The 21,425-nt window shown below is 40.6% G+C and overlaps 1 protein-coding gene across 3 annotated transcripts in view; it reads right to left on the bottom strand.

The window, feature by feature from the left end:
- Positions 1 to 11,625: 11,625 nt before the first annotated feature.
- ECM2 (extracellular matrix protein 2, female organ and adipocyte specific) overlaps positions 11,626 to 21,425 on the bottom strand; it is a 36,165-nt gene continuing 26,365 nt past the window's right edge. For all 3 annotated transcript variants that reach the window (XM_008579344.1, XM_008579343.1, XM_008579345.1), the window contains exons 7-10: positions 18,172 to 18,329; positions 15,506 to 15,645; positions 14,135 to 14,461; positions 11,626 to 12,767 (exon numbers count right to left, since the gene is read on the bottom strand). In XM_008579344.1, coding sequence (XP_008577566.1) covers positions 12,599 to 12,767; positions 14,135 to 14,461; positions 15,506 to 15,645; positions 18,172 to 18,329 — 794 coding nt within the window. In that variant the 3' untranslated portion in view covers positions 11,626 to 12,598. The remainder of the gene's footprint in view (positions 12,768 to 14,134; positions 14,462 to 15,505; positions 15,646 to 18,171; positions 18,330 to 21,425) is intronic.

The following is a 21,425-nucleotide window of genomic DNA, read 5'->3' as shown; positions in this document are numbered from 1 at the left end:
CGGTCTCAAAAAGGACCAAAAAAAGAATGCTCATATTCTCATTTATTCAATTATATTTTGGTTGCAAATGTATCTGTTAACTTCATGAATGGGGAACACCAAGAAAATATAAACTGGATTTTATTAATCTTTGTATCCAGAGCATCTAGTGTCTACCTGAATTCTAGCAGAGCACAGTCATGTACAGGACGCCCTTTGGGTGAATTCAGTTTGTTCTGCACAGTGTTTTGTTTTATAACTTTTTGTTGAAGTTTATATTACAAAAATAAGCACATCATAATGGTACAGCTCAATTATTTTTCACAAACTGGTCCCTGATGAAGAAATCCCAGCACTCCCAAATCCCTCCTCATATTCCTCAAGTGTTGGGGCGTTGAGGCCACACAACTCCTCCGGGGGCAGAGAACTAACCACGACCCCACCCACATACACGTATGTAATCTGTTGAAAACATTCGCCTGGACAGGAAAGATAAAGATGGTGCCTGACGGAAGCCTCTGGGGAGTGACCAAGGAAAGACATAGTTTAAAATTATTGGATAAAAGATATTTCCGTGCTCATGCTCACCGCGTGATTGCAATAGCAAAGCATTAGAGCAAGATGTATGTTCACATGACCTTTAAGATGATAGGTTGAAGTTAGGAAATCCCCTTGCCATATGCTTATAAAAGCAGGTGCTTGTGTGAAAATAAACAGAACTGCTTGACAGAACCCCCTGCTGCTTCTGAGTGTCTCTCTGTGGGCTGAATAGGCGGGCAGCATACTCACCTTCCTTCTGGGCTCTCCTGGCCACTAGGGTGGCAGGAGTAATCCTACCGGTTCCCTCTCTTGCTCATCCCATGGCGGGGGGGATAAAAGGGGCTACTGGGAGTTTCGGGGCCGCCGCCCCTGAGCCCCCGCACTCAAGGAAGCCACTGCTTAACTTCAGCACGTAGGTTACTTCCTGAACTTTATATAAATGCAATCATACTGTGCATTCTCTTTTGTGTCTGTCTTTTTTCATTCAATGTTATATTTTTGAGATTCATTCATGTCATTGTGGTTAGCCGTAGTTCATTCTCATTACTGTATAGTATTCTTCTGTATGTATGAATATGCCACAAATTATTTACATATTCAACTGGGTTAATTACCTTTGGGAGAGCTGCTATGAACATTATTTAATCTGTCATTTGAGGGTCATATGTGTGCATTTTTGTTAGGTGGAATTATCATATTTTAAAGTTATAACTTGTCTTGAAAATTCGTGTTTTGCCAGTGCATGGTTTCTATTTTTGGGTGGCAACGATAGTCTGGAGCTGAGGCTTCTCCTCTCATTGAGTTGCGTGTTTTATACTTCTCTGCTCAGTATGTTCATGTCACCCACCTGAGCCAACTCTGTCAGTCATCTACATGGCCCTTCTGGGTACAGTTTTGCCACCATTGTCTAGAGAAATGGGAGGCAGTTCCTGTAAGATTGTGTCTCTAAAGGTATGTTACAGCTACTTTCTCTTCTCCCCACTGTGAGCCTTAAGCTAGTCTTCCTCTGACATCTTGCTTTGATCTTTGGTCAGAGGGATTGGGGAAAGAAATAGGCCCTGGAGTATAATGCTGCATGGGGTGAGTAGGGGTGGGTGGTATATCTGGCTTATTCATTCTACTCTGCAGATAACATTGTAGAAGCACGAGCCTGGCCCAACCCTGCACAGTCTTTGGGCTGTGGCGTGGGAAGCTTCACCTCGCATCTGCCAGAGATGGTGCAGCAGGCACCAGCATGCTGTCTGGGAAGAAACTGGAGGCTTTTCTCCACCCTTTTCCAGATTGTCATTCCAAACACAAGAGTGTACCTCTTCCCCAAAGTATTCTGAGGAGAAAATCTTCCATGTTTTGTTCCTAAAGTGGTCCTATGGAAGGGACCTAATTCTTTGCTACATGTTTGTTATGGTTTGATTTTTGCCTCATTGGGTTTTGGTCTAAATATTGAAGAACTCGTTATATTATTACAGTATCTTTAGGAATCATGAGTAATCTGCACATTATTATGTTACAAACAAGAAGATAAATTACAAAACTGAAAAATATTCTCTGCACTGTTTATGAACAGAAACTTTTATTGCCAAAAAGGAGCTTCAACATAAATTTATTTTTCTTTTGGCCCTATGTATTCCAACCATTGTGAAAATAAAAACAAATTGCTTAAGCCAAGCTCACATATGATTTCTCAGATTCTCTCCAGACTTTATCCTGGTCTAGACATGGACAGCAGTAGTCAAAGTCCAAACACAAATAAGAACAGGGACGGACCTTAGAAACCATCTCACACGAATAAAAATTTGATGTATGAGGCGGGAGCTGTAGCAGCTGCATGTGGCAAGGTAGACTGTGGGGCACACACAACGCTTGCCAGAGCTCACACAACTGAGTTTTCTGGTGTTCATCAGCCTGAGTCAGGTATCCCCTGACCTGCTAAATCAATCAGAATGAATTGTATAATGTTCTCTTGTGGTAGTAGATATAAGAAGACCATACACCCATCTGTTCATTCAGCAAACGGTGTAAGTGCTGTGGAGAAAAGTAAGAACGGGATGGGGGTGTCAGGGAGCCCTCACTGTTAGTGACATGGTCACAAAGACCTGAGGGCTGTGAGGGAGTATGCATGCAAATGCCTAGTGTAAGAATGTTCTAGGTCATGGGCCGGCCCGGTGGCGCACTGCTACAGTGCGCCGCTTGGGAAGCGCGGTGGCGCTCCCGCCGAGGGTTCGGATCCCACATGCAGACCGGTTCCCGCTCACTGGCTGAGCGAGGTGCAGGGAGCAACACCGAGGGTTGTGACCCCGTTGCCGGTCCCGGGCCGGTACGGGCGCGACACTGAGGGTTGCGATCCGTTGCCGGTCATGAAAAAAGACAAAAAGGAAAAAAAAAAAAAAAGAATGTTCTAGGTCATTGAATCCTAGGATGTAGATAGGCTTAACATAGTACCTCATTCTTGTTATCCTACCTGAGGTTTCCAGTGCTGAAAAATGAATAAATGTCATAATTGTCATTTAAAGTTAATTCAGTTGAATTTATGAAAAACAAGGGACTTATAACAATATAGTTTATTATGTTGTATGGGTGTCAGATATTTTTAAGGAATATCCCAAAAATCAGTTTCCTTTGAGGAATCAATACAGGTATGGTTTTGTTTTAAATAAATTTCCCAGCTCTGTCCACTGAGACAACCTGAGAGCGGTGAGCTTATCTAGCTTCCAAATCTGTCTTTCTAAGTATCATTTCCCACTAGAAGGAACCAGGGCTCCTTGGAAAAATAATAATTACAGGTCTGGGCCAGAGAAAATATAAGGTGTGCCTGAAACAGCTTATTGTGCCAAGAAGTATAGAAGTGTGCATGGATTAGTGAGGACTTGCAGAAGGAACACAAAAGCCACTATGAAGGCGCAGTTTGAGCATCTCAAAAAGAATAAGATGTACTGAGACAACCTGAGAGCGGTGAGCTTATCTAGCTTCCAAATCTGTCTTTCTAAGTATCATTTCCCACTAGAAGGAACCAGGGCTCCTTGGAAAAATAATAATTACAGGTCTGGGCCAGAGAAAATATAAGGTGTGCCTGAAACAGCTTATTGTGCCAAGAAGTATAGAAGTGTGCACGGATTAGTGAGGACTTGCAGAAGGAACACAAAAGCCACTATGAAGGCGCAGTTTGAGCATCTCAAAAAGAATAAGATGTCAGTGGATTATAACACATCAAATACAAAATCCTTTTTATAATAACAGGGGATAGAGGGTTAAAAGGGTCAGAGCTTTTCCTTAGAGAACACCAACAAATGGATACAGAAGGAATAATAGAAAATCACCACTGTGAAACCTCCAGTGTAATGATGATTTAGGCAAAGATAGTCAATGAAAGCTAAAACCATAAAGTGAAAGTGTACTGGATGGCAGGACATTCACAAGGGGAAAAGATATCACCCTAAGAAATGACTCCGCATCACCAGTAATGGGACAAACTGACATTTTGTGCCTCCTGATATGATATGAAAGGAAATACATGACATTGTCTATGTAGGATTCATGCCAAAAATGTTCTATCTAAATTGAATCCTGAAGAAACAATCAGACAAATGCAGATTATGGGACATTCTACAAGGCAGCTGGTTTGGACCCTTCAAAAGAGTAAAGGTGTGAAAGACAAAAACGTAGGCTGAGAACCACTACTCTAGATAAAGGGAGAATAATGGATCAGTGTGTGAATATTGATTAAGTCTGAAACCTCACACATGGCAGCATAGGACATTATTGGGATGATTGAAGAGATCTGAATATGGACTGTATGTTAGATGATACTGAATCAATGTTAAATTTCTTAGGTTTAATAATGTGAAATAATGTGATAATTGTTTCATGGTTATGTAAGAAAATTTTCTTGTTCTTAGGAGATTCATACTGAAGTATTGGAGTGAAGTGTTAGGATGCCTGCAATGTACATTCAAAGAATCCAGACCCCATCCCCCATAGACAGATGGATGATGCATAGATGGATGGATGGATTGGTAGATGTAGATATAGTTAGAAGTATGCAGACAGATGAATAGATGGACGGATGAATATAATCAGTTGACCTTCTGTATCCATGGGTTCTACATCCTCGGATTCAACCAACCATGAATCAAAAACCAATTGCATCTGTACTGAACATGTGAAGACTTTTTTTCTTGTCGTTATTTCCTAAACAACACAGTGTAACAACTATTAACATAGCATTTACATTGTATTAGGTATTATAAATAATCTAGAAATGATTTAAGTGTACAGGAGGATGTACATAGGTTATGTGCAGAAACTACATCATTTTATATCAGAGACTTGACTATCCATGGATTTTGGTATCTGTGGGAAGTCCTGAAGCTAGTCCCCCACAGATACTCAGGGACAACTGTATATGGATGGATGGACAGATGGACAGACAGTTATGGATATGGAAAGAGAGACAGAGATGAAATGACATTGACAAAATACAGGTGTTCCCAACTTAACGTGGTTCAACTTTATGATGGCTTGAAAACAATACTAATTCAATAGAAAGCATACTCATACAGCCATTCTGCTTTTTGCTTTCATTACAGTGTTTAATAAATTACGTAAGATTCTCAACAGTTTATTATTAAAAAGGTTCATGTTAGATGATTTTGCCCAACTGTAGGCTAATTTAAGTGTTCTAAGTACATTTAAGGTAGGCTAGGCTAAGCTGTGATGTTCAGTAGGTTAGGTATGTTTAATGAATTTTTGACATACAATATTTTCACCTTAGAGTGGATTCATAGGTATGTAACCCCATCATAAGCCGAAGAGCATCTGTATTATTAATTGGTAAATGTAAGTGAAAGATATGTAGATGCTCACTGTATTATTTTTTCAACTTTTCTCTGGCTTTGAAATATTACTGAATAAATACTAAATAATTGGGACAAATAGGTTAATTGGTAAATGTAAGTGAAAGATATGTAGATGCTCACTGTATTATTTTTTCAACTTTTCTGTGGCTTTGAAATATTACTGAATAAATACTAAATAATTGGGACAAATAGGCAATTTGCCTTAAATTAATTTTAACCCTTTGATTTATCCTTCATTCTAGTGAAATATTTATGGTAAAAATTATTTTAAGTTAATTAAGGTGTTACTGTAGACAGGGATTCTTAACCTGTGTACGTGAATCCCTACAGGATTTGTAGAAGGATTTTATGAGTCTTTTGATACATGCAAAATGTTCTTATGTATGTACCTTTCTGCAGAGAGGGTTCATCATAGCTTTCATCATATTCTGAAAAATGCCCATTCTTCAAAAAGAACTACTGCCTAGGTTTACAATTTATTATGCATTCTTTATTCTGAGTGTTGCAATACTAGTTAAATTAGCTTTCCAAATGGTGCACATATAAATTTGGTAATTGTGAATGTAGTTCCCAATTTATGCAAAACAAATTAACCTTCAGCAGATTTCAACTTATAAAAAAGTTTGCTTCTATCAGCTGATAGTTTATTTGACCACAGAGATTCTGTTACTTAGAAACATACTAGGACATTTTAATAATATGATGTATTCCTTTTCTTTTCCAAACTAATACGTATCTAGTGTAATCACATGTTATTTTTAATACAATCTTGCTTTCTCTTGTGTGGATTCACATTCTTCACATTTTATGCAGAGTAAAAAATATGCGAGACTGTAAAATTTGGTTTTATCCATTTTCATGTAGAAAAAGGAACATAACTTCATAGAAGAACCAGTCATGCTTTTATCTTTTAGTGGTATAATCACTTAAGTTCTTACTGAGTTAGAAACATTAACTCCTTTGTACATAACAGTGTGTGACAGACTGAATTCCAACAATCTCAAATGTTTCAGCATGTCTAAGCAGAGACATGAGAGTAATATGCTGATGCTTTGCATAAGACATGTAGAGCCAAACATGTACTAGTACAGGAGTACATAGTTTGCAGTAGATTTTCTTTTGTTTGAAAATCTTTTATAAATGCCTCTGGTTCTGTTGGATTAGGTTCAATTGGAGCTGACGGTGATAGGGCCAGTAATGAGATAGGAAGGGAACAAACTTGCCCAGGGAAACTTCTGCTCAAAGTTTGCTACGTGGCTGGGTTTGTCTGGCGGGCTATTATGCTCTACTGTCAGAGACTCAGTTGTTGTTTCTAAGGGAGGAATCCATCTATAGGACAGGCTTATGGATCAAATATTTTTCTAGTTTGGCTGGCTGTTTTACATACAGTTTTCCCCTTTTTTAGGTGTTACAAGTAATCACAGTTAAACTTAATTTTCTTCCCTAAGGTCTGGACTTTAAAAAAAATGTGATAGGAAGTAGTTTAGACTCTTTTGAGTTCCATTTTCCTTGCCTGCTGGGCTCCCTGAGCCTGGAGATCCTGTTTAAGGATGTTCCACACCAAGTTTCACTCTGCTCTGTGCCATGGCCATACAGTGACACAGTATAAAGGTGGTCAAATCCACCACCTTCTCCTCAGGAGAGGTGCTGACGTGGCTGCAGGGACCCCGCTGGAGCCCTCCTGGCCTGCAGGCCTGAGCTGTTTACTCTGTGACCATTTACAGGGCACTATGCTGAGCTCTGCCCTAGGGTTCTAGGGGCACTCCTTTTCCTACTGTATTTCACACCAATATAAGGAATCAGTTACTTTAAATAATTAATGTCCACCATACTAAGAGGTCTGGCAGTCTTGAGCAATTCATATAGCTCCCTGTGTGCCAGTTTCTTGAAGTGTATTGAAGAAAACATTGACACTCACCCTTACTGAATGTCTACCTTGAGCCCTACGTTTTCACAAGACATCACCTTGTTTAATCTTCCCATCAGCCAAGGGAGGCAGATGTTGTTTCCCTGATTTTGTGGACTAGGAAATTGGAACTCAGGGTCTAAGTAACTTGGCCATGACCACTGCTAGTACTGATACCAGTTCTGAGCCATAACACTCGCTTTCGCTTTTTTAACTATGGGAAATAGATCTCTACATTTCACAGGGATATAGAACTCTTTCTTTATTCAACATCTATTTTAGACCTACTTCGCACAGAATGCAGGGGTCCAAGAAATGAATTGTCTCTGTTCTCCCAAATTTTACATTCTTTTTGGAGAAACAAGATACACCTCTCTACCCAGCTACTGTGCAACACCCACATATACAAAGAACCAATTGATACCTAATAATACCAGATAGACGATTAGTATGGACCTAACTAATAATACCAGGTAGACAACCAACACAGACCTAACCAATAATAGCAGATAGACAGTCAACACTGACCTAACTAATAATACGAGATCTGTTGTGAGGCAGTGGCACAGACACTGAGTGCTGGGGAGGCTTCCTGAGGAGCTGGGCTTGTAGGAGCAGCTCATTCTGTTTGTGGAAGCTGGCTCTGAGAGGTAAGAGGCTCAAGTCAGATGAAGAATGCAGTGAACCTGACTTCTTTGCTCCTCCCTTAAAATTGGTGGTCAGCGCCCATTAGGGTTTGGCTCCACTGCCCTTCTGTTCATGGGCCCCCCAGGTGCACATCCTTGCCTGTGTATTAGGCTCTGACCCTGTGCCTTTCTGTCTTTAATGTCCTCTTGCCTAAACTCCACAAAATGCTGCAAGTTCAACATGTTCTCTTGCAGACAGTCCCTTTCTCTCACCTTCTCTCATTTTCTCAGCAGCATCACAAGACTCAGAGCGGGTTCCCTCTTTGGTCACTTCTCTTCTGTGTGTCCCTTATCTGGTCAGACAACTGTTCACTGAATTCCTTTTGGAGTCTCTCTTGTCTCTATGCTGTGTAGGTTCCCAGTCATTCTGTTGTAGATTTGTGCAGTGGTTGATTCTTTTCCCTTTCTTAAACTATTGTTTCATGGGACACCCCTTCAGAAGATTTCAGTGCTATACTGCATTTTGCATCACATTGAATCTGATCTCTTCTTCCTGGCCTTAGGAGTCCTCCCCTTGCCTCTTGTTTCCTGCCATAGTCAGGCCAGACTCCTCCTGATCAGTGGGCTCAGACCTAAGCTATGCTTGCCTCATGCCCCCTTCATTCTCTCTGTTTCAAAGCCCAGCTCAGACCTATTGATCTTTTCTCCTCTAAACTACGCAGATGTGTTGTATGATTTCATGTTCATTTTAGGCTGTATTATGTCACAGGTGTCCTTTGTTAGTCCCCTTCTAAATTTGTGAATTCAGGGAAGCCATTTTGCCTCCCCCACTATGCTTAACACAAACTGTGCAACCAGTAAAAATTTGGGGTTTTATTCTTTAGCTCTAATTTGTGGCTTAAATTTTTGTACACTTACCAGATCTATAGTAATCTTAAAACAAGCATTGTCATAATTTATTAATACTTCCAAATGAATTTAAAGGTTTACAGTATGTATTATTAAACAATTATTGGAGTAATTATGTGTGAATGGGGATAATTATCCTGTCTTGACAAGTCCAAGGGGTATCCATGCCAACCAGAGGATGCTATGCATGTACAGTTTTTCAATATTGTGCAATATTGTGATTTTTTTTTACATTATAATGAAAGCAGCTATCTTAAGGAGTAATTAACGTTGACTTGATGAGGATGATTCCTAGGAAGATATACATGGAGCCATTTGATGATGCCAGCTCACGGAGAGGAGGTTTTGAGTGTCTTCCTCCCTACTGTTGGCAACACCTACCATACCACGTGCCCTGTGCCTTCCAGTTGAGCATCAGCTGCCCAGATTTGGGCCCTTTATCAGGTGGCATGCTACTCAGGTTACCCAGACTTTTCATCCAAGCTCTCAGAGAGGCAGCTTGGTGCAGTGGGAGGAGTGCCCATTTCAGAGTCAGAAGATACAGATTAAGTTCAGACTTGGCCACATACTTCCTGTTGCTCCCAGTTGCCACCTGCCCTTGATGCTATATAGGGAGGTTGGTGAGCTCCACAGCACTGTGCCCCTTTCTATTGGGGCTCGCTGACTGGCTTTTAAGGTGTTTCCAGTCAGGGAGTCACCAGACTGCTCAGGGCTAACTAGAGCTCGGAAGGAACAACAAACAGCCTATTCCTGAGGTCAGGACACTCCAGTGTAAGTGGAGCTGGGAACAAAGGGAAGCCTGCATGTTCTTTATGAATTTTAAAACCTGGAATGTCATTTAGATGGTACCTAGTTCATTGGTTTTAAGAAGGAAAAATGGGGTTTAGGGACAGCCAATCCTTTCTAATGGTAGCAGAGCTTCTTTGTTTGTAGGGAGAGGTCTATTCATTTTCTCTCAGTGACACTGAACCCCTAATGAGCCATGTTTGAAAATTGTTCATCTGTTCCAAACATGTTATTTTATAATTTAATCAGTTAGATGCCAGAGAAGTGAAACGAGTGCACAATTAGTCATTGAAGAACAAGATGGGCTCCCAGGTCTCCTGGTTCCTGGTATAATTATTTCCTTATCATACAAGGCTATATATGAGGGTACTTCAAAAAGTTCATGGAATGATTCATGTTATCCTTTAATTCTGTTTTTCCATGAACTTTCTGAAGTACACTCATGCGTCTTTCACTATATCATATCTTTAAAATACTCTTTAAAAATTAAGAGTTTAAAAATACTCTTATCTACGATAAGCCAAGCCTCATAATTAAAAATGTAGTTAGCACTCCTTGTACACATGCAAAGACGAAACACACCATTAATATCTTCAGATCATGGCTAAGCCAGGACTTCCTTAGTGTACATATATGTTAGTAATTATAGCATATTTATGAAGCCAAACAGAGCATCTGCTTGTTATAACATTATATCATGAAAAATGTTTGCTATAAGGACTTTTATTACTTTTCTAATGAAATTAAAACTTCCGATTCTGAAAATGATAAAATTTTAATGCTGAACATGTTTCATACTAGACATATTTTTAAAATTATAAATTCAAAATCCATCTTCCAACTTAAAAGAGTAAAGCTTAAAATCAGTCATTCTCATTTCCAGCTTTGTTTGGGATTCTGCTGCTGATGCAGAGTTGGGAAGAGATGTGCACAGCAGCCTCACAGTGCCCCTGTCACACATATATGGGCCTGGGTCTGCTGTTACTCCAGGATGGTGGGGGTGGCTGCATCCTCCCCAGGCCCAACATGCTTATCGCATCACCACCTGTCTTCCTGACTGCACAGCACTTGCCTGCTTACTTGATTGTCTGCTTGATTTCTTGCTAACTGCCCCTACCAGAGAGGAGAGGCCTTGTCTGATCTGTTTGTCACTGTCTCTTGCTAGAATAGCATCTGAAACGCAGCTGATTAAAGTCAGAATAAGAAATTAATGAAGGAATGGTTCAATGTTCATCTGTGTGTCGTCTCAATAATGCTAATTCTGTTGACTCACCTTGAGTCGCCTTTGACACTGATTTTGTTTACAACCTGGATTGCCTTGAACTATTTATGTCAATGGATTTATATCTACACATCAAGAAGTATCCACAAGGGTTCTTCTTAAATGGATGTGTAACCTTCTTGTTTATACCTGTCACTTAAATTCAACTTGGCCAATTTAAATTAGTAATGCTCCTACATTCCTAACCTGATTATGAATCTCAACTTTTTATTTCATAAGATTCCATTTCTGTTCTTAACCACCTGCTCTAAGCCCTTGATTCTTATTCCTGTTCATGTCGTAATATCAGAATCCTGGATATTAAGAAAGGGGACTTAGCAACAAGGTCTTAGAAATAACATTAGCTCAAATAGAGTAAGTCAAACTTTCACACCTTGAAAGTCACCCATGAAATTGTCCTTTATGGTTGTATATGCCGATTCATCTCCATTTTATGTGAGGTTGGTAATAATAACTACACTTCTTGTGGACTCTACTTTCCAAGACACTTTACGTTCTTCCCTGGTTCTCATAACAGCCCTGTGAAGTGGGGCTGGAAGGTTCCTAGAATGGTAGGAGAATTATTAAAAGATTAAATAATTAAAGCTTGAAAAATTAGAGTAACCTGCCCATGGGGGCCAAGAGTGGAACTTGAGTTCCTAATCTGGTGTTTATTCAGGGCACAAAACTGAAGGTAACACAAGAAGTCAACAATTTCCATATGTGTCTTATAAATTATTTTCATAATACAAAGATGAAAGATCATTATGTTATGAAAATTTTAATATATTGTTTTAGTAGGGCCTGGTACATAGTAAACACTAATAGCTTTATGTTCAATTGAACTAAATGAAAGGATACATTTCAGCAAATTAGGGCAAAGGAGATAGGTGCTAACTGTTACCAATGGAGCAAAAATTTTCAAAAATTCATGCATTAGGTTTACATTTACAAGGTTAGAGTCAAGAGTAATTAATTTGTATTTTAAGCAAACAGTACTGCTTTCTATAAAATCTTGATTTTGAGTAAAGAATAGTGAAGATGATCTTAAAATACTATTTTTAACTTAAAAAAATAATTTTAGATTTACCGAAAATGGTATATAATATACCCTTTTGCCTGCTTCTGTTAATGTTAACAATGTTCATAACCATAATATAATTATCAAAATCAGAAAATTAAAATTATAATAGTGTTTTAATTTTACACATGTAATTAATAGAGGGAACAAAAGCTAACCCAATACTTAAGTATATTTATACCAGTAATTATAACACAGGATCTTACAGAAAACTAATAAATTACTGTTTTAATAGAGTAATGAAGAACATTTCTACCTGGTTTTTGGTTGTTGTTGCCAGTATGCTTCTTGGTCTTGAATCATAACATCAATAATTTTTAAATAGACTTAAGGAGTCAGCAATTAGCAGTATGCAGGTCGATTGTAAAGGGTGTATTTATTTTGTTCTAGGTATTTTGGTCTAGCTCAGCATGCATAATATCCTATTCTAGTGAGATAGCTTCTTTCTAGTCTGGTGTTTTTTTCCTTTACTAAAATTCCTAGAAGACTATACCTTATAGGTATGTTTTTAGTTTTTTATCAGTGGATTGGTGAATCAGGTTGACAAGCATAATGATACGGATTATGATGTGAGGATTATGTCTCTTTTATTAATGACAAATGCTACTGCTATGAATATATGAGTAAACCTTATAAATGGCAAAGAAAAACTTGGTATTATTTGATGCTTTGGGGTTTAAGAACCACACTTGAATATGATCTTATGCATGAAAATGCATAGGATGATATTTCTCTAGTTTTAATGTAATTGTTTTCAAGATGAAGATGTTCCAGAGTTGAGTCACCATCCTCTTCAGCATTGCAAATTTGTTCTGGAAGAATATTCCTAAGGAAAAATGAACACAAAAGTCACAAGTGGTCCAAGTAACCACAACTTAGGAGTTAAGTTTTACATTTGTTAAAAAAAAAAAAAAAGTTGTTTTTAAAATAAAGTGGATCTTTTTCTAGTAGTGTACACCAGAATAAATTCCAAATATGTCAAAGATCTAAATGTGAAAAAACGAAGCCATAAAAGCATTAGAACTAAGCATGGTCACACCCTGTGAGTGGGGAAAATCTTCCTATTTATGATTTGAAAACCAGAAGCACTGAAAGAAAAAATTTATAACTTGACTATAGATTTTTAAAAATGCAAAGTTAAAAGGCAAGTGACAAACTAGGAGAAAGTATCTGCAACTTATATCACAGATAAAAGGCCTCCTAAAAATCTAGGAGGAAAATGGAAAAGAGCAAAAAAAAGATAAAAATACTTGGGTAACCAGTTCACTGAAGAATAAATGAAAACGATGTGTCAACATGAAAATATGTTCAGTTTCATTTATAATAAGAAAAAATGTAAATTGAAACTTTACTGGCACACCACTTCTCACTTATCATTTATCAGGTTTGCCAGAAAAGAAGAAAAAAAAAATCAAAAGCCTGTTACCATACACTGATGATGAAACTGGGAGGATCAGACATCATTGAAGGGAAAGCAAAATGGTGCAACTCGTATGGATAGGAATTTAGTAATATCTAGCAAAATTACATATGCATTTTTACCCTTTTTACCTAGCAATCCCACTTCTATATAGGATCCAAACACACAGCCTCGGCGCTACGAGCGCCGCACTCTCCCGAGTGAGCCAGGGGGCCAGCCCCAGATTAAAACTTTTTAAAAGTTATATATGGAGGTGGGAGTAGTAGCATAATCTTCCTATTACTTCTAAGCCTTATTTGAACCTGTCTCTGAGGTTCTAAATATCACGTATTAATACTCCATTTAAAAATTTTTACTGCTGGCCAGTTAGCTCAGTCTGTTAAAGCATAGTGCTAAATGACACCAAAGTCCAGGGTTTGATCCCTATATTGTCCAGCTGCCGAAAAAAAAAAATCTAAATATCACGTATTAATACTCCATTTAAAAATTTTTACTGCTGGCCAGTTAGCTCAGTCGGTTAGAGCATAGTGCTAAATGACACCAAAGTCCAGGGTTTGATCCCTATATTGTCCAGCTGCCGAAAAAAAAAATAATGAGTCTTCATGTACCTATTGCCCAGGTTCAATAATTATTAATATCTGCCACTCTTATTTAGTCTACCCCCTTAGCATTTTTTTCCCTCAAAGTAAAGCCCAGAGATCATGTCATGGTTATTTAATCATATATTTTGTCAACCACATTTAAAATTGATAGTTGAAAAAGTCAAAATTTACCTTATCTTGTTGTTATTCAGCCTCAGAAAATGTAGTGCTTTCATTTCTTGTATCCCAGGTGGTATAGATTTTAAGTCATTGTGATCCAGAAATAATTCTCTCAGAGAATGATAGGCCCCATAGAATGAGACATGGTCCATGCCGTCATCAGTGAGTTTGTTAAATGACAGGTACAAGTATTCCAGGCCTGGCTCCATATGGCCAAACACATAGCCAGGTATCCGTTCAATCTGGTTCCCCATGAGCACAAGGTGCAACAAGGACTTGGGTAGGTAGGAGGGGACATGATAGAGCTTGTTGTAGGACAGATCAATGGATTCTAGATTTCTGCAGCAAGGAAGAAAGTTAGCAGGGTAGTGACCGTCAGCTCTAGATTTTGACAAAGCCGACTTTGATGCTAGTGTGTTTTCCTGCAGGCACCCTGTTTGCAGTGCAGTTCTGTATAACTGTCCTGGGTCTGGCTGACCCTAAAGCTCATGACTTCACCAGTGCACCATACTGCCTCCTAGCTGTTTATCCCTGGTGGTGATGGTGAGACCCAAAGACATCCCAAAATGTCTGTAAGGTTGAACTGCTGAATGAGAGGTAAAATCCAGGAGTCCTAGCCTACGTCAAACCTCCTGTCCCCAAAGTTGTCTCTGGTTCCAGTAAGGGAATTTTTAGGGGTTTTTTTTGTTGTTGTTGCTTGTATTGGTTTCTTCCCCCCTTCCAACCCCCCAAATTTTTGTCCCACATTTGATTTGATGACCTGGCCCCACCTGGTACCTGGGGTAAGCTTGAGGGATCTAGAAAATGTTGTTAACAGGCCCTGACCCCCCTTTTCACTTGATGAGCTCTCCTCTGCCCTCAGGGGACTCAGTCACCCTTCCAGTCCCCCTGGCAGCTGAACCCAATTGGTGCTAAAGGTCTCTTTTCATCTCCTTCCACCCTACTTCTGAAGAACACATGTCTCAGCTGTGCTGCTCAGGCACTGTGTTCTCAGGATACACAACCCCAGATCTGGATCCAGATTGTCCATCAGAGCTACAGTGGCATTTGACCACTGTGGTCAGACCTCGGGGTCGGTTGGCTAGGGCTCAGTTCTTGCTAGCTCAGCACGTTGCACATGGTAGGATATCCACTAGGCAGTAGTGATGGCAGCAGCCGTAATACCCTTAGTAATCCTAACACCGGTCATGTAACGAACAGCTTGGAAACGCCCTGAAGTAGCTGTGGTTGGGGGTGGCAGAGGGTTCACTAAGAAAGGATGCTGTCTCTGAGCCCTCCCATGCTATCACCTCCCTCACTTGTTCCATTCCCAATTTTCATAGTCATTAATAATAGCAAAAGGAAGAAATAGTCTAATAAAGTTAAATTGTAGCATATACTTACTCTTGATTTATCCAGGCTAAAGGAGCAATCCTATTTTCTTCTATTTTATTATAACGTAGTACAATGACATTGATCTTTCTGGTATGATTGAAACAAATTTCAGTTATTTCTTCAATTTGGTTATTTTCTAGGTATAATTCCTATAATCAAGAGAAAAGACTATTAGTTTTCTTCCATTTGAGTTAGTTGACAAGTTCAATTTCACAGAAGTCTAGAATGGTAATGTAGACTATTCTCATTAGTATTATCTAAAGAGCATTTTATTGCTCTTTCAAGTGAGTTCATAGTTTGAAGTTGTCAAATTTTTTAACTAGTAAAATGTACTATGTCATGGTCATGGAATTAAGTGAATTTTATTTACTTTTATTTAGCTATAATATGTTGTAAGATACAGCCTACCATGACAATTGTATAAAGCTTTCAAATTTACAAAACGTATTCACATAAGTGATCTCATTTGGGCTTTAGAACTCTGGGAAGTGGTAGAAATTATTATCTTCACTTACCAATGGGGAAACCGAGGCCAGGAGAGGCAGCAAGGCTCGCCTGAGGTTACATGGCTAGTGAGTGAGAGGGGCTCATCCTGGCCAAGCCTCTAGCAGGGCAGCTTTCTCCCTGCTACACCATGTGGTCTGTCATTTTTTTAGGCTCATGTTTTTTAGACTTGCTTGTATTGTAATTTAATTAAAAGTTAATTATTTAAGTTAATTAAAAGCCTTAGTTTAAGATCAGGGTGAAGTTTGCTAGATAGAACTATTGGTAATTTTTAATAGTTAGCTGCCTTTAAGTTAAATTTAGTTAGCATTAGGGCCGGCCCCGTGGCTCACTCGGGAGGGTGCGGTGCTGGTAGCGCCGACGCCACGGGTTCGGATCCTATATAGGGATGGCTGGTGCGCTCACTGGCTGAGCGTGTTGCGGACGACACCAAGCCAAGGGTTGCGATCCCCGTACCGGTCAAAAAAAAAAAAAAACAATTTAGTTAGCATTAGAGGGAATTTTTCATTAAAGTACCTGAATTATAAAATTTTTATTGTTCTCTTGTTGCAATTCAAAAGTAGAATTGGCACATATCTTCAATGTAATTTTCCGTTCCTGTCGTGGTAATTTCCCCCTCTTTGCCACTCAGTCTTGATATTTGTTAGAAATAGGTAGAGCAGTTTTCAAATTTTTGCTTTTACCTTCACCACATTTAGGGTGAGCTAGATCCGTGGTTCCCAAACTTGGCTGTACATTAGAATCATCTCATGAGCTTTTTAAAGTACAAATTCCAACCTAAATGTACCCCAGTAAGAGATTAGTTAAATAAATCCTGTCCTACCCATTCATATGTTGAAAACTCTGCTGCTGTAGGAAAGAATGTAGTGAGATGGTCTTTGGGATGTGTAGCTCAGTGAGGCAGATGTGCAGCAGGGATATAAGAAGGATTCATAGCACATGCCATGCACTTGTACATGTGGCTGCCCAGTGCTTCTCACACTGGCAGGAGATGATCCCTTTGGACAGAGAGAAGACAGTATGTGAGGTTCAGGCATGGGCACATTGCTGTTTTGTATTAGCCAAGTTTTGTGTGTGTGTGTGTGTGTGTTCTGCTGTGTGCATGCATTATCTATTTAAAATTTTGATTTTTTAAAAAATTATAAATTTCTGGCACTGCCCTCCAAAGAATCTGACTTAGTGTGTCTGGGATAGGTCCAAGAGTCTTTGTTTCTTGAGAACCCAGATGATTGTGATGTAAAGCCAGGTATTGGTAAATTCCAGTGTTATGTAACTGTGCCTCTTAATCTGGAAATAGGAAGGAGAGGAAGGGTGGTAGTTGTAGCAGCAAAAGATCACAATAGATGTCTCTCTCTTCTGGCTTGCTGGGGCCACAGCTGTGGGAAGCTCTGTCCTGACTTCTGGCTGGATGATCATGTGATGTGGGAGAAACAGAGCTTCTAGCTCAGGGTTCCAGCTGGGCCTGCCAGTGTATATAGAGACTCTCTGGACATTAGTGTTCTTAATGCAGGAAATGAGGGGTATTGATACTCATCAGCCAAAGACCACTAGAAGCACACCCTGCAGCAAGGAGACCAGACATCTGGGGATACGTGGACATCTCTAGAGGGAATCAAACAAAGATGAGCCTTTGGGCCTGGAGTTAGTCACAAGACAGTCTCAGTAGAAAATGGTCAAAATTTGTAAGCTATAGAGTTGCTGGAATAGTTGGAGGTCTTCTCTGTACAACACTCGTGTCTGCGCAGTTATGGTTTGGTCAGAGTATCTGTGGTTTTACCTAGAATTCGTGAGTGTGAACAGGCTGGTTATTAACAGTCTGAGCCCAGTCTGTGATGACCTTCATGGTTCTCACTTGGAACACTTTAAATTGTCTTGAGTCAGGGTAACTTTTGAAAGTTGTGGTTTCTGTTTGAATTTTCAGTTCCTCTTCCCCATGCCACATTTCACTTTATCAGGGATATCTACTTGTAGTTATAATTTTGATTCATAATTTTATATTGTTTGAAAGAGAAACAATGCTCAGGTTATAGTAAATTCTGTATATAGCACCAAAACTCTACTGAGTTTAACATACATTACAATAGTTTTTAAAAATATATTGTTTGTTTTGTTGTAGTTTACTGTACTTAAAATATAATACATTTAAAACATTAGAAGAAAGATATTGGTACCTCAACAGAAGCAGGAAGACCCTGTGGTATAATTCTAAATTTATTTTTTCCCAGACGCAGGTAGGATAGGCTCTTTAAAGGTTTGAAAGCTGAAGGATTGATGTTGGCTTCACTGAGATTGTTTCCTTCCAGCTCTAAGGTGACCAAGTGATTTAAGCCTATAAAAAATAAAATTATCAGAATATTAGGATAATTGAAAACCTTGCAATTTCTATAGACTTTCAAAAGGTCATGTGAAATGTTCAGTTTATTTGCAGGGCAGATGTTGTAGTTTCTTTATCTTGTATCCCCCTGTAGAGCATTTTCCCAAGTACTTTAAAATCCTAGATGCTCAAATCAATCAGGAATAAAATGCATGGTCCACTAGAGAGGCAGGCCTGTAAAGAAATCATTGAAATGCTATAGGGTAGAAATATAAGGAACAGAAGCAAGAGAGAGGAGGAGGAAGACAGGAAGACTTAGGGAAGTACCCACAGAGGCAATGGTGATGAGCAGGGATTTGGAATTCGGGTGGGCAAGAAATATAAGGTAGTGAGAAGTCCTCACAATCATTTGCAAAGACATGTTAGATATGAAGTGGTAGCGTGATAGGTAATGGATTGGTGGGAGTTTAATGCAATGAGTGATTTCTTTTTCCAAGACACAGAAAAGAACACTCTTTCCCTAGCAAACCCTCAATCTCTGAAGAAGGGAGTTAGAAATAAAGCAGAGCAGTGAATTCCCATCATAGTTATTCACTTACTGGCACGGAGTGCAGCCAAATGGAAGCTTTGAAAGAAAGATGATCAGGGGGCCGGCCCGTGGCTCACTCGGGAAAGTGTGGTGCTGATAACACCAAGGCTACGGGTTCGGATCCCATATAGGGATGGCTGGTTAGCTCACTGGGTGAGCGTGGTGCTGACAACACCAAGTCAAGAGTAAAGATCCCCTTACTGGTTATCTTTTAAAAAAAAAAAGATGATCAGGTATTCTCCATGCATTCAGATTGAGCTACCAAGATAGGCCTTTATACAAACAGGTTTTTTCCACATTGTTTCTCCTGGCCTCAGGAGTGGTATGATACAGGTCAAATGGAAGCTCAGTGCTGGGGAACAGAGGGCTCAGCAGTAGTGATGCCCAGCGGCCTGAGTCAGAGGTCAGGGCATGGCCGAGATTCCCAGAAGAGGGGTGTTTTCCTGTTCAACTGTTCACGACTCAGTCCTACTGTTAGGCACTAGCAAGGCCAATCACATCAAGAGTAGAAATAATAAATGCCGGAAGATTAAAAGAAGAGAGAGAAATGTAGATTTGAGTGGTGTGGAAGTACTAGGCTCTTAAGGGTAAAAAGATTTAGATAAAAATGGGAGGAACTTCCAAGCTGAAGCAGCCGGTGAAGGACCCTCGTGAGTATGCCTGGAGTGAAGAGACCAGCCCTGGAGTGTGCCGTGCGCAGTGGATCGTAGGCTGGTGTGAGGGGAAGGCCTTCATGCCAGATGGATGTCATCCTTTAGGCAGTGAGGATCAGGACAGGATGGCAGGATGGAAGCCACATGCTTCATTGAAGATTAATCTGGTGGTGGTTTTGAGGCTCAATGGGAGGTCTGAGTGATAGGAAGTAGGGAGACCAGCCAGTCAACTGTGATAAGTGTTGTATTTCCTTATGTTGTCTTTAATTTCCCAAACTAACAGTACTGAGAACCTGGAATACTTCTCTAGTACATTAGTGAGGTTTTGAAATGTAGAAGTTTTCTGTTGAAAAATAGATAATAGATGTGGACTAATGGCCATGACAGGCCTTCCTGAGAGAAAAAAACAGTGCAAATTCAGGACACTGTAATTCTCTGGTGTGGGTGGAAACACAAGGTAACAGGAGGTAGGGCGGAATTAGATAAAGTTTCTTATAGGCTAGACTTGAGGTAGATGTTGAAAGAAGGATTCATGACAGGAAATAGGGAGAGGAAGGGAGTCCCTCCTTGGTGGGCAGGTGCCATGTTGGTGGTCCTGGTGTGCATCAGTTTAAGGTCACCGTTGGAGTGTCATAATGATCATGGTTTGGTTGCTTTCATCATTAGTGATGATGGCAGTGCCCCTCTTTTGAAGTATATCCAGTTTTTCCCTGCTCTCCCTCCACCTACCTTTAATACCTTTCCCCTCAACATCCCCGTGTACTCTGTACCTCTTCCGGGTCTTGTCCCTGCCCCTCATGCCACTCGTCACCTGCTCTCACCCTCATCACACATTCCTCCCAGCCCACACCTGCCTGCAGTTCCCACAACATCCACAATCCTCTCATTTCTCCAAACCTTTTACATGCTGTTCTCCCTCCCTGGAGGGCCCTCCTCCTAATTTTCTGGAACTATAATCTGAATGGTCATGTGTGAGGAGCTCCCATGAGACAAACAACAGGAGAACAGTGGGCTACGGATGGTCAAGTTGGGGGTTTCTACACAGAGGGAGGGCTGTGTTACGACACTGGGTGGGCTGTGCACAGGCTCACCGGCTCACTGCCCATCAGCCTGCCCATCCACAGCAGCAGCAGGACCCACAGGAGCCAGTGGGGGCCATCAGCTGCCCCAGTCAAGGGAGAACCCAGCTTCTGAGGAGCCTGTGCCACAGCAGGACCAAGAACCCAGGACTAGAGGGGCCAGTGTCACAGCAGGACCAAGAACCCAGGACTAGAGGGGCCAGTGCCACAGCAGGACCAAGAACCCAGCAACAGAGGGGCCAGTGTCACAGCAGGACCAAGAACCCAGCAACAGAGGGGCCAGTGTCACAGCAGGACCAAGAACCCAGCAACAGAGGGGCCAGTGTCACAGCAGGACCAAGAACCCAGCAACAGAGGGGCCAGTGTCACAGCAGGACCAAGAACCCAGCAACAGAGGGGCCAGTGTCACAGCAGGACCAAGAACCCAGCAACAGAGGGGCCAGTGTCACAGCAGGACCAAGAACCCAGCAACAGAGGGGCCAGTGTCACAGCAGGACCAAGAACCCAGCAACAGAGGGGCCAGTGTCACAGCAGGACCAAGAACCCAGCAACAGAGGGGCCAGTGTCACAGCAGGACCAAGAACCCAGCAACAGAGGGGCCAGTGTCACAGCAGGACCAAGAACCCAGCAACAGAGGGGCCAGTGTCACAGCAGGACCAAGAACCCAGCAACAGAGGGGCCAGTGTCACAGCAGGACCAAGAACCCAGCAACAGAGGGGCCAGTGTCACAGCAGGACCAAGAACCCAGCAACAGAGGGGCCAGTGTCACAGCAGGACCAAGAACCCAGCA

This window comes from Galeopterus variegatus, unplaced genomic scaffold (genome assembly GCF_000696425.1).
Source record: "Galeopterus variegatus unplaced genomic scaffold, G_variegatus-3.0.2 Scaffold1860, whole genome shotgun sequence".
Lineage (NCBI taxonomy): Eukaryota > Metazoa > Chordata > Mammalia > Dermoptera > Cynocephalidae > Galeopterus > Galeopterus variegatus.
The sequence above is the reverse complement of the archived record's forward strand: the minus strand, read 5'-3'. Positions and strand labels throughout refer to the sequence as shown.